Genomic DNA, 11,959 nt, shown 5'->3' with positions numbered 1-11,959 from the left:
ACATTTCCGATGCCCCTCCCCCAAGTCCCTCCTCCCTACCTTTTATCTTAGCCTGCTGGACAAACTTTCCTCATTCCTGAAGAAGGGCTTATGCCCGAAACGTCGATTCTCCTGTTCCCTGGATGCTGCCTGATCTGCTGCGCTTTTCCAGCAACACATTTTCAGCTCTGATTAGAAAAATAGTTTAATAAGAAAATTAATAAATGAAAATGTCATTGTTGGGTCCTCATAGCACAGTAGAAATTATCCTACCCGTGGACAGAAGGCCTTGGTTCAAATCCCACCTGCTGCAGAGATGTATAATAACATTTCGGAACAGGTTGATTAGAAAAACATGTTAAATGGATAAAACTAAAGAGATTCATTGGGTGGTAGGCAAGTAGTCCGGTTTTAGGTGTTAACATTTCCAGAAATACTAAAAAGTACAGACAGTCATTATGCTGGGGCATTGTTGAATGCCAATCAATATTTTTTTTAGTTGCACAAAAGATTATACTGTGGTATGGTTGAGTAAGGAGGTATATGATCGGAATATTTCACTCTGTTAATAAATCTTAGACTGAACACAGATTAATTCCAGAATCGTTCTTCAATTGATTTTCTCAAATACACAGTCCTGCAGTCTTGTGTATAGTGGCCTCCCTTCCCTGAAGGGCATTTGTGAAACAGTTGGGATCCACAACAATCCTGGAACTTTTCTTGATCACTTTCTAAGGACTATCTAATTGATTCCAATTTTGCACCAATTTGTGAAACATTGACCTTTTGCTTGGCTGACATAGAGCACTGTGATGTGTAAGAGTTAGAATAAAATCATAGAATCCCTGCAGTGTGGAAGCAGGCCATCCTAACCTACACCCTATATCCTATCCCTGTATTTCCCATGGCTAATCTACCTAGCCTACACACCCCTGGACATCATGGGTAATTTAGCATGGCCAATCCACCTAACCAGCACAGCTTTGCACTATGGGAGAAATACTGCACCTGGAGGAAAGCTCAGAAAGAATGTGCAAACTCCAAACAGATGGTTGCCCAAGGTTGGAATCGAACCCACATCCCTGACACTGTGAGGCAGCAGTGCTAACCACTGAGCTACCATGCACCCAAGTGGAACCAGTAAACTGCAAGGTAAAATACTCTAGGACTGACCATCTTAATGTCTTTAGGGTCTGGGGGGCATCATTAGCTCAGTTAGGTTGAGGTTCTGGCTGCGATCAAAGTTGTTGGGTTTAGTAGCTGCTTTTTCACAAGTTAGCTCAGGACCTCACCTGGCATGAGTGCTTTAGCATGGTGAGGGCCGCTCAGAAGATCGGCCCTTGGCCCCTGACTCACATCTAAGGGACTGTAGCAAACAGGACAGAATCCAGGAAGATCCTTTCACCTTCCACTGCCCTAAATCAGACTCTGGACCTCTTTGGTCTCCGATATTTTGCGATTCAGTTCTTTTGAGAAATCCTTTCTTTAATGAAGTGGAACAGTTGTCGGATATCAGCGATTGTAATGAGAACCATTGGTTTGCAGAGAAAGACTTTGTACTGGGAATGGTTCAGTCAGCTCTAGCAAGCAGTCACCCTGAATACCAACAAAGAGCTGCATGTAGAGAAGGCCAAGGAAAACAGCAGATTGATTATAATCCCACAGCTTCAGCCCTGGAAAGGTCCTCCCTGAATAGGAGAAAACATAACAGGTATCGTTTATTTTGTCACTGCCTACTAATCTAGTTGGAGCAACAATCATTCTAATATTTTAGTATTTCTCAACTTGTTTTAATATTCAAAAGGTATAATTATTTCATAATGAAGCAATTTTGCATGTGCTGCAGTATGTTCACTTGCTAACAGTTTCTGTGGGTGCCACACTCGGGTGTAAATGTGTAAGAGTCACGTAAAAGGGTTAAATAAAAAGTCACTCAAATGTTCCTCTGTTTTTCTCTCCACAGATGCTGCCAGACCTGCTGAGTTTTTTCAGCATTTTCTATTTGTTTCAGATTTCCAGTATTTTGCTTTTATTCAGGCATATGTTGTGTTTGGGATGTTGGAAGGTTAGGAATTGTTTCAACCAGAGGATTAAAAAAAATGGCTCAGCTTTTAAAGCCCGATGAGAGAGTCATCACGGGTGTCAAGACGTTGCTGGCAAAGGCTGCATTACGTGCCCTGCATTAACAGGCCATGAGAACATAGTGTTGAGCTGCTTTCTTGTACAACTGCAGTCAGATACACTCACAATGCTGTTAGGGAGGGAATTCCAGGATTTTGACCCAGCAACAGTGAAGGAACAGCAATATATTTCCAAGACAGGACGGTGTGCGATTTGGAGGAGAGCTTTTTTCTGGCTGCTGTTCCTGTACTTCTAGACAGTACAGGGGTCGTGGATTTGGATAATGTTGCAGTGATAGTAACAAATCCTGTCCTGTCCCAGGGAATAACCTGTATACATTTTCTCTAAGCCCCTGCCCCTTTCAAACTTTAGCCTTTCAACTTGCTGCCTTGTGTTTCAGGCCTATAGTAAAATGTAACAAATCCCCAATTTACCTATCTATTAGACCGAGGCTAACAGAAAACATGGTTTAGGTTTCTGTACCCTACAAGGACTAAGATTTATTACAAGCATGTAGACTCCAACCACAAATAAACAGTAATGAACTGTCAATATATAACTCCCCTAGTTTAAACTCTGAACTCTTATAAACCTCCTTTCATCCCCATCTTACATACAGACAGACAATAAAACATTGGTGTTATGCGTGGAGGGGAATATGAGAACTGGGGAAGTAGTTATATTACCCCAGACCATAAGGTTCTCTGAGATGGTTCTTTTGCTTGTCAGGATTTTCTGTTATAGAGGGCATGTTTTAAAGGTGAGAGAAGAAAGATTTAAAAGGGATCTGAGGGACAGCTTTTCACATAGAGGATGGTTCAAATGTGGAATGAACTGCCAGAGGAAGTGGTAGATGCACATACAGTTACAATATTTAAATGCGAGGAACGCCCCTGAACTTATCACTGAATGTGCCCCACCCCATTGCCTGACTCACCCCCACCCCTGCTCTTGCAACCCCCCCACCCCCCATTCTGTATCAACAGTTAGACAAAGACACTTGATCATGGTGATTAAGAACCCAGAGAAACATTCACTGTTTTCCTACAATGTTGCAGGGTAGTGACATCAACATCTACTCTTTGTTGCTGTTTAACAATTTCTCTTGTGCTCCATTCATACAGATATTACCTCAAAAAGAAGCCAGAAATAATTGAAGAGGAGCAGCCAGGTGAGAGGTTTTGTTCCAATTTAATGTTGCCAGAAAATGACAAATCCAGCATTCGATACGGTTAAGATACTGTGAACTAGACTGAAAACATTAGCTTGCTATCTCTTCCTGGATCTGCCTGACCAGCAGTGATCTCTGTTCTTTTTTGTTTTCAGTGATCTAGAGTATACCCAGAGGCTCAATAGATGCAGAGGATACACAAGCACAGGTTTATTATTTAGGAAGTGAGTGAAAGCCAAATGGCCAGGAATATTTGTATCAGAAGGAAAATGTAAGGGTACATTTATTATAAATGCTACCAACCATGTGGTACACATGTATTCTGTCATAACCTGATGTCATGGAAGCATTTGGAAGGAAATGGTGATGCTGTGTGTGTGTGTGTGAGAGATGGTGGAGGGGAGTGGGAAATGTCCCTGTCCTGAGTAGAGCCATCACTCCCCCCACCCCCACAGTGCAGTGAAGTTATGCCATATTGGAGAGGGCTCTCCTGCTCTCGGCCTCCCTCTATCCTGGCTCTGGTGCTGTCTTTTGTCCAAGTCCAGCTTTCTCCTCACCTTCTCAAACCCCCTTGTCAGCAGTACATACATTGATTACGACTGTGTATGGAACATCATCAGTTGTGAGAAGATTTGTAGCTCAGGTTGAGGTTCTAGATATAGGTATCAGCAAACACATTGACTTGGATCCCATTTACCACCCCCTGAGAAAAAGAACTGGAAATGACATCACCATAGGAAATGATGTCCCACAGGAAATTACATCACCAACCCAAGGATACATATAAATAGAAAGTGGGCTAACCACCAGTGCTTCAACTGGAGGCTCACTGAGGTGTTACCTAGTATGGTGACTAAAACATCTGAAAACACATTCCAGCTCAGCGAGCAAGCCTACACCCAGAACCCCAACCTGAGCTATAAATCTTCTCAAAACTTGCTTTAACCCCCATTCTTTAGCGTTGCCAAAAGAGATGGCAAGGCTTACGCGTAAAGTGGGTACATGGGAAGTCAGAACACGAAACCTTCCTCTGGCTAACATTCCTGAACACTGCCCTATATAGGCCCTTTTGTTCCCGCTAAGAGGGGAAAATATACAGGAGCAGGCACCATATATCTTAAGGTGGACGTAAATATATGCCATTCAGAACAAAAGCCACAGCAGAAAAATCTGGAAAGGTTGTACATGAAAGAATTGACCAAATTAACAGACCACTAATAGAAGTTAATTGAATGACTTTCAACAACACATGACAATAACATTTATAGGGATACAATGGCCTAATGATATTGTCCCTTTTATCTTAGCCTGCTTGGCACACCTTCCTCATTCCTGAAGAAGGGCTAATGCCCGAAACGTCGATTCTCCTGGATTCTCCTGCTCCTTTGATGCTGCCTGACTGCTGCGCTTTTCCAGCAACGCATTTTTCAGCTAGAGATGTACAGCTTGGAAACCACTTCTTCAGTCTAACTTGTCTATTCCGACCAGATATCCGAAATTAAACTAGTCCCTTTTGCCAGCACTTGGCCTATATCCCTGTAATCCCTTCCTATTCATTGACCCAACCAGATGTCTTTTAAATGTAATTGTATCAGCCTCCACCACTTCCTCTGGCAGCTCATTCCAACACGCACCACCCTCTGTGTGAAAAACGTTCCCCTTAGGTACCTTTTAAATCTTTCCCCTCTCACCTTAAACCTATGCCCTGGACTCTCCCACCCCAGGGAAAAGAGCTTTATCTATTTACTCTATCCAAACCCCTCATAATTTTATAAACCTCTATAAGGTCACAGCAAAAGTTGAATTCTTTATGTAACGAAACAGGAATTGTTGGAGAACAACGTTAGAGCCTAATTCCATCCTTCCTTTTTTTTTTAACCCAACCCCATACCCAGTTCTGTTATGACATGACTTGCTTTTAGCACAATCACCCTTTCCCATGTACTTCTAGGCTCGTGATCACACTCTTTCATTCGGTTTTTCTTCTGTCATAGAATGCCTACAGTATGGAAGTAGGCCATTCAGCCCTTCGAGTCCATACCGACACTCTGAAGAGCATCTCACCCAGGACAACTCCTCCCCATCCCTGTAACCGTGCATTTCCCATGGCCAATCCATCTTTGGACCATGGGAGGTAACCCATGCTGAAGCCAGGAGAATGTGCAAACTTCACACAGACAGTCGCCTGAGGGTGGAATCGAACATGAATCCCTGGAGCTGTGAGGCACCAGTGCTAACCATTGAGCCATTGTGCCACCTGTCCCGATCGGCTATCCTTTACCTACCCCTTTCTTTGTCTCTCTGAACTCCACATATTTGGTCACCTCTCCCCCAGTCTGCCCCCAACACCAGTCTGGCTTTAGTACGTATCCCTTGTCTTCCTCACTGCTATCAGTTCTAATGAAGAGCCACTGGACTCGAGATGCTAACTCTGCTTTCTTCCCTCGGATGCTGCCAGACCTGCTGAGGATCTCCAGCAATTTCTGTTTTAGCTTCAGATCTCCAGCACCTGCAGTTCTTTGTCTAGTCTAGCTCTTTCTGTATTTGATCCTGGTGGGTCTTTGCAAAGCTTAATTGTAATTCTAGATTAGATTCCCTATAGTGTGGAAACACCCTTCAGCCCAACCAGTCCACACCGACCCTCTGAAGAGTAACCCACCCAGACCCATTTCCCTCTGACTAATGCACCTAACACTATGGGCAATTTAGCATGGCCAATTCACCTGGCCTGCACATCTTTGGACTGTGGGAGGAAACCCATGCAGACATGGGGAGAATGTGCAAACTCCACACAGACAGTCGCCTGAGGCTGGAATCGAACCTGGGACCCCAGTGCTGTGAGGCAGCAGTGCTAACCACTGAGCCACCATGGTGTCCTTTTGTCCACAGTATAGGCTCATCACTGACAGCATTATTAGCCAACTCGGAAGGAGCAAGCTGTTCCTTGTCAGGTGAATCCCTTGAGCTGAGTGGGCATCAATAACTGAGAAGGAGGCAGTGCATAACAGAAAAGACACGGTCAGCCATAGGATAAATCAAAGGGAAGGGATGGGAAATATCACAAAAGGATGAGAAATAAATAAAGGGAAAAATTGAGGAAAATTGCTGGTTTGTTTTTATAATTTTTAGAACACAATGAAAGTTTTATTGTTTAATTGTCACTTTGAAATAGATGAAAAGCACTTTTAGAGGGATTTTTCACCCCAAGAAGAGGGCGGGTTGGTGAATGGAATAAATTCTAAATGCAAACAGCCAGCAACACAGCCAATTCTGATTTTGAAACAGGCCATTTGGGAGCCTTGCAGTTCATACCGTCTCTGACGGCTGATTCTCAGTGGCATTTTTAAGAGAGGCTCCTGAACTGTGTTTTTATTTTAGTTTCATGGATCTGGGATTTTCGCAGCTGAGGAATTGCAGCTGGTTAAACCTGACGGGAAGACCATAAGGCAAGTGCATTTTACAGCACTGCTGATGGCACAGGAGGACTAACAGAGCTTCCTCCAGATCCAACAATTACCTTAGTGAGGGTGGTGGTGAGCTGTCTTCTGGAAGGGATTCCATCCATGGGGTGGAGAGACAGATGGTGCTATAAGGAAAGGAGTTTCAGGATTTTGACCCAGCAACAGTGAAGGAATGGAAATAGTTTTTCCAAGTCAGGATGGTGAGTGACTTGAAAGGGAATGTGCAGGTGAGTGACTTGAAAGGGAATGTACAGAGGATGGTGTTCTCCTCTATCTGCTGCCCTTGTCCTTCTAAATGGTAGAGGTTACAGGATTGTTGGAGGAGCCTTGTTGACTTGATATGGTGCATCTTTATAGAAGATCTGCCACCACTCTGTGTCAGTGGTGGAGGAGGTGAACATTGGAAATAGTGGGTAAGTGCAAATCAAACCAGCTGCTTTATCCTGGATACTGTCAAACTTTGACTGTTGTTGTAGCAGCACTCAACCGGGAAAAGGGCAGATATTTAATCACATTCCTGATTTGTGCCTTTTAAATGGTGGACATGCTTTTGGAAATGAGGAGATGACTTATTCTGCACATAACGTCTAGCCTCTGACCTGCTTTAGTAGCCATAGTGTTTATATGTCTGGTCCACTTCAGTATCTGGTCAACGGTTATCCCCAGAATGTTGACAATGGGCGAGTCAGCAATGGTAATGATGTTGAATGTCAAGGGGTGATGGTAAAGTCTGTCTTGTTAGAGGTATTCATTGCCTGGCACTTGTGTATTGGATGAATATTACTGCCTAGCCATTTGTTCAGGCTGCTTCTGTTGATACAGTTACTAGATGGCCTCATTATGAATGTCTGGCTGAGAACTGACTAATGCTGTCACCTCTCTAGACAATGTATTTATGCAGCTTACAAGGAAGTGCTACCTTTCTTTATGATTTCAAGAAGATGTAAGAAGCGCAATTTTTTCCATGGGAATTTCCATAACCTGATGCTTATTTTGTCATCTTCAGGAATACTGCATGCAGTGTTACTCTGGGTCACTAGTTCTACATACAGTGGGTATAGAGGATGTAGAAGTATTGGAAGAGCAAGGAATTGGGCAAGGAAGGTGCATAGGAGATGGAGAGTGTTTGGTGAGGATATGATGGGGTAGCAGCAAAAACTCTTAAACTAATGTTTCACCCGATTTCTCCCAAGTTTTACAAATGAACTTGCTTGCTGGTGTTTCCATAGCCTGTGTGACCACATCTGACCTTGTCTGCTGGGGATGAAGATACCTTGGGAAAGAAACCTGAAATTCCAACAGGGGTTTAAGTTGTAAACCCAATGTTACTTTAGAAATGCAGGAGGTCAGACCCTGGGGAAAATGGCAGGTGGTGAACTTTGGCCCAGCAGCTTTGAAAACATGGTCCAGTTACATATCTGCCTCCCAACATGTGACATATTGAGAGGGAAAATTCAGCCCAAAGTCTCACCTTTTAACTCCCAGTAGTCCATGCACTTTACTGTTTCATTGATCTGGCATGGCACCTTCAGAAACTGGTGCATAAACTGATGTCTCTCTTCTTCCACTCCTTCTAAAATGGTATCATTTGGTCTAAATTGTTTCTCCCCATTACTGCTATCACCTCACATTTCTCTGCTTGGTATGTCATCTCTCAGATCTCCGCCCCTTCCATCAATCTATGTCTCCTTGAAGTCCATTGCTATTTTCCTCACTGTTGACTGCACCTCTGAGATTTGTATCACTTTGACATTCCTAAATCAAGCCTGTATTTTTAGTACTGAACTCTCGGCATTATTGCTGCGTACCTCTCTCCAGAACAGAGAGCTACCATTCTCCACAACTCTCTTTTCTCTAGCCATGAGTCAATGTTGTTGTTTTGATACAATTGCCATTCGAGGGCTTTACCATTCTAATATGTATTAGTTCCCTTCCGAAGGTCCAGAAACACATAATCAACTACTCTGCCCTCAATGGCCTCCTCTCTCGTTTCATCAAATAAGTTTATAAAGCATGATTTCTTTCTCCCCAAGAGCTGTTGACTCTCCTTTAACTATCAGTCCATATAATCCAAGGCAACATACATGCATCTTTTCTCTCAGTGAATAAAGTTTCTTCTAGTTCGTTGCTTCTGAAGTGTCCCGAACACTGGTGTTAAACTGTAATTTTTTGGACCTTTTTTGAACAATGCTGCTGTGTTTGCAATTCTCCTTAAGCTTGATGTCTAATGAGAATGGAATATTGTGGAACTGCCATTTCAATGGCTGCTCCATTTTTTAAAGAGAAAGACAGAATTTGTCATTACATTGAACCTAATTGTATTTGCCCTTAATTATTGACCAAATTGATAAGTTTTAGTAATAATTTATAATGATGTCAGAATAGAGAGATGTTAATTGCTGCTGAACATGGGAGATTCATTGACTAATTATTATAAATACTGAAATAATTTGCTATGTTACAATTAAACATGTAGCGTTGTATATTTTCTTCAATCAAATTCCAATAGATGATTCTTATTTGTGAACCTTGTCTACCTTTAATTTAGATCACATTGGAAATGCTGAAGTCCTTCAAGTTCATCAAAGCAAGTCTTCTGAACCACAGAGTAATGGAAAACAGGAAGTGTCAGATCTGAACAGGGTCACAGGGTGTGAGTGAAACTGTTCAGGATGGGGAAAACATATAGTCTGTCTGTCTGATTGGAGTTTAAGTAGGGACATGTTATTTTTAAAATTGTAATGAGATAAAGATAGCATTGGATTATACTGCTAACAGTTTTAAAGTTCGAGTCCTCAGGTTAAATTTAGCAGCTGCCTCGTTATATTGTTTAATACTCTCAATGTTAGCAATGTCACATAGAGCTGGTAAAATGTATTACCAATCCAATGTCAGATAGTGTACATCAAACTATGGTTAATCAGATTATGTTTTCACTTGTTCTATCTCAGAGATACAAACTGAAGTCTTTTTAAACTGTTGGTTCATACAAATGCCCAGGAAACTCAGTTCCTGTACATTTACAGCAACCACTATTTTCCAAGTAATAGTCTGAATTGTTCAGAAACAGAAATTGATGAATGCAGAATTGGTAACCTGCAGCAAAGCTAATCACACAATTGATCACTTGACTGGACTTGTCTTTGCGAAAACCAGTTGTGTGAGACAGGCAATGATTTCTTGTAAAAGTTTAACAAGGATCTGTGGGATCTTGCTGTGCAATAATTGACAGCTGTCTTTCCCTCTGTTGGAACAATGATGATGTGTCAATGCGAAAGCACTTCCAAAGCAACGCCGTGCTACCGGTGAACCTGATGACGTGAGAGAGGCAACATCTTCTCTCTCGATGAATACTTTCTTTATCTGTTTCAACTGCTGTACAACGTGTCCATGCTTTTATAGTTTGTCTCTCTAAACGCTAATGTGAGATTGTGTTCACATTTGCATTTGTGTGAACAACATCTTGTCACCACTATTCTGAGTAGTAACCATTATTTGTGTATTATGGTGTGTAATTTTATTAAATCTAAACCAAAGCAGTTTTCCTTCTTATTCCTTAAACTATGGTAAAATATTATTGTCGGGTTGTGCAACTGGATTACACAAAGGGCACCTCTGAGGTTGAATCTGCACAAACTAATGAGATAAATGTGTTCCCTCATCCCATGTGGTTAAGTACAGTCATAGAGATGTACAACACGGACACAGAACCTTTGGTCCAACTCGCTCATGCTGAACAGATATCCAAAATTAATCTAGCCCCATTTTCCAGCACTTGGTCCATATTCCTCTAAACCCTTCCTATTCACATACCCACCCCGACGTCTTTTAAAATGTTGTAATTGTACCAGCTTTCACCACTTCCTCCGACAGCTCATTCCATACACACACCACCTTCTGTGTGAAAAAGTTGCCCCTTGGATTCCTTTTATATCTTGCCCCTCTCACCCTTAACCTACGCCCTGTAGTTCTGGACTCCCCCACCCAGGGGAAATTACCTTATCTATTTATCCTATCCGTGGCCCTCATGATTTTATAAACCTCTATAAAGTCACTCCTCAGCCTCTGACGCTCCAGAGAAAACAGCCCCAGCCTATTGAACCTCTCCCTATAGCTCAAATCCTCCGACCCTGGCAACATCTTTGTAAATCTTTTCCGAACCCTTTCAAGTTTAATTTGCCAATGAGGACAAGGATCTGAATGAAGTTACAATAAAGTTTCCCATGAATACAACAAGCTCAGAGATTCATTCCCTTTAAGACTGTAGCTTTGCTTAGAACACTGTAGACTATCATTATCTACAATCTGTGAGTACTTTCTTGGGAGTCATAGAGTCATAGAGATATACAGCACGGAAACAGACCCTTCCGTCAAACCTGTCCATGCCGACCAGATATCCCAACCTAATTAGCCCCACCTGCCAGCACCCGGCCCATATCCCTCCAAACACTTCCTATTCATATACCCATCCAAATGCCTCTTAAATGTTGCAGAGCCATCATTACCCACTTCCCAATATACTATTGATGTAAATTGTATCAGATCCATTCAATGTGTAATTTCGTGCACCATTCCATCAACTTATGAAAGGCTGCATTATAAATGGAAATTTCTTTTGTGTTACTGATCAACATCCATAATGGTTCTAGGCTTTTACATTTTAACTTTTTTTGTTTTACTTTGCCAACTGGAATTGCGATTATTGCATTTTCAGAATGTATTAGATTTTGATTCATATGGTTAATTTGAGCCTAACTGTTGTTGGAAAACTGAGAAGATTGAGTGCAACTCTAAATATATGCCTGGCTTTCTTTAATTCTTCCTCAATATAATATTGGCCTGGGAGCCATACTGGTATTTCACCTGATCCTGTCAGACTCCTGTCCAGTGAGTTTGGTTAAAGTTACCATTCTCAGTTTTATCTTTGACATTCTATATTGAGTGATTGGAGTCTGCAGTGATTTCTTGCAAATTGTACCTGTGTAACTATCTTCAGTTTGTTTTAATGTCCATGTGGGATTCTCTCACTAATCGAAACAAAAACATCAGAAGAATGGAATTGGCAAAGGTTCCTTTCATGTTTACGACTTGATTTTTAAATACTTGATGACCATTCTTGCCAATTGCATCAGAACATCCAAGTGGCATAGAAAGAAGTCGTTCAGGCCCATTGTGTTTCAGGGGTATGCAATTTGTTCCATTCCCAGCTTCCTCCCACAGTGTTAAA

General features: G+C 41.9%; 1 protein-coding gene across 2 annotated transcripts in view; it reads left to right on the top strand.

The window, feature by feature from the left end:
- The window catches only part of LOC122541703 (protein TBATA-like), a 44,376-nt gene extending 34,113 nt beyond the window's left edge, over positions 1 to 10,263 (top strand). For both annotated transcript variants that reach the window (XM_043678594.1, XM_043678593.1), the window contains exons 8-10: positions 1,525 to 1,690; positions 3,225 to 3,271; positions 9,281 to 10,263. In XM_043678594.1, the coding sequence (XP_043534529.1) occupies positions 1,525 to 1,690; positions 3,225 to 3,271; positions 9,281 to 9,393 (326 nt within the window). In that variant the 3' untranslated portion in view covers positions 9,394 to 10,263. The remainder of the gene's footprint in view (positions 1 to 1,524; positions 1,691 to 3,224; positions 3,272 to 9,280) is intronic.
- The last annotated feature ends 1,696 nt before the right edge of the window (positions 10,264 to 11,959 follow it).

Source organism: Chiloscyllium plagiosum, chromosome 38, assembly GCF_004010195.1.
Source record: "Chiloscyllium plagiosum isolate BGI_BamShark_2017 chromosome 38, ASM401019v2, whole genome shotgun sequence".
In the NCBI taxonomy this organism is placed as follows: Eukaryota; Metazoa; Chordata; class Chondrichthyes; order Orectolobiformes; family Hemiscylliidae; genus Chiloscyllium; species Chiloscyllium plagiosum.
This window is presented reverse-complemented; position numbering and strand designations above follow the sequence as displayed.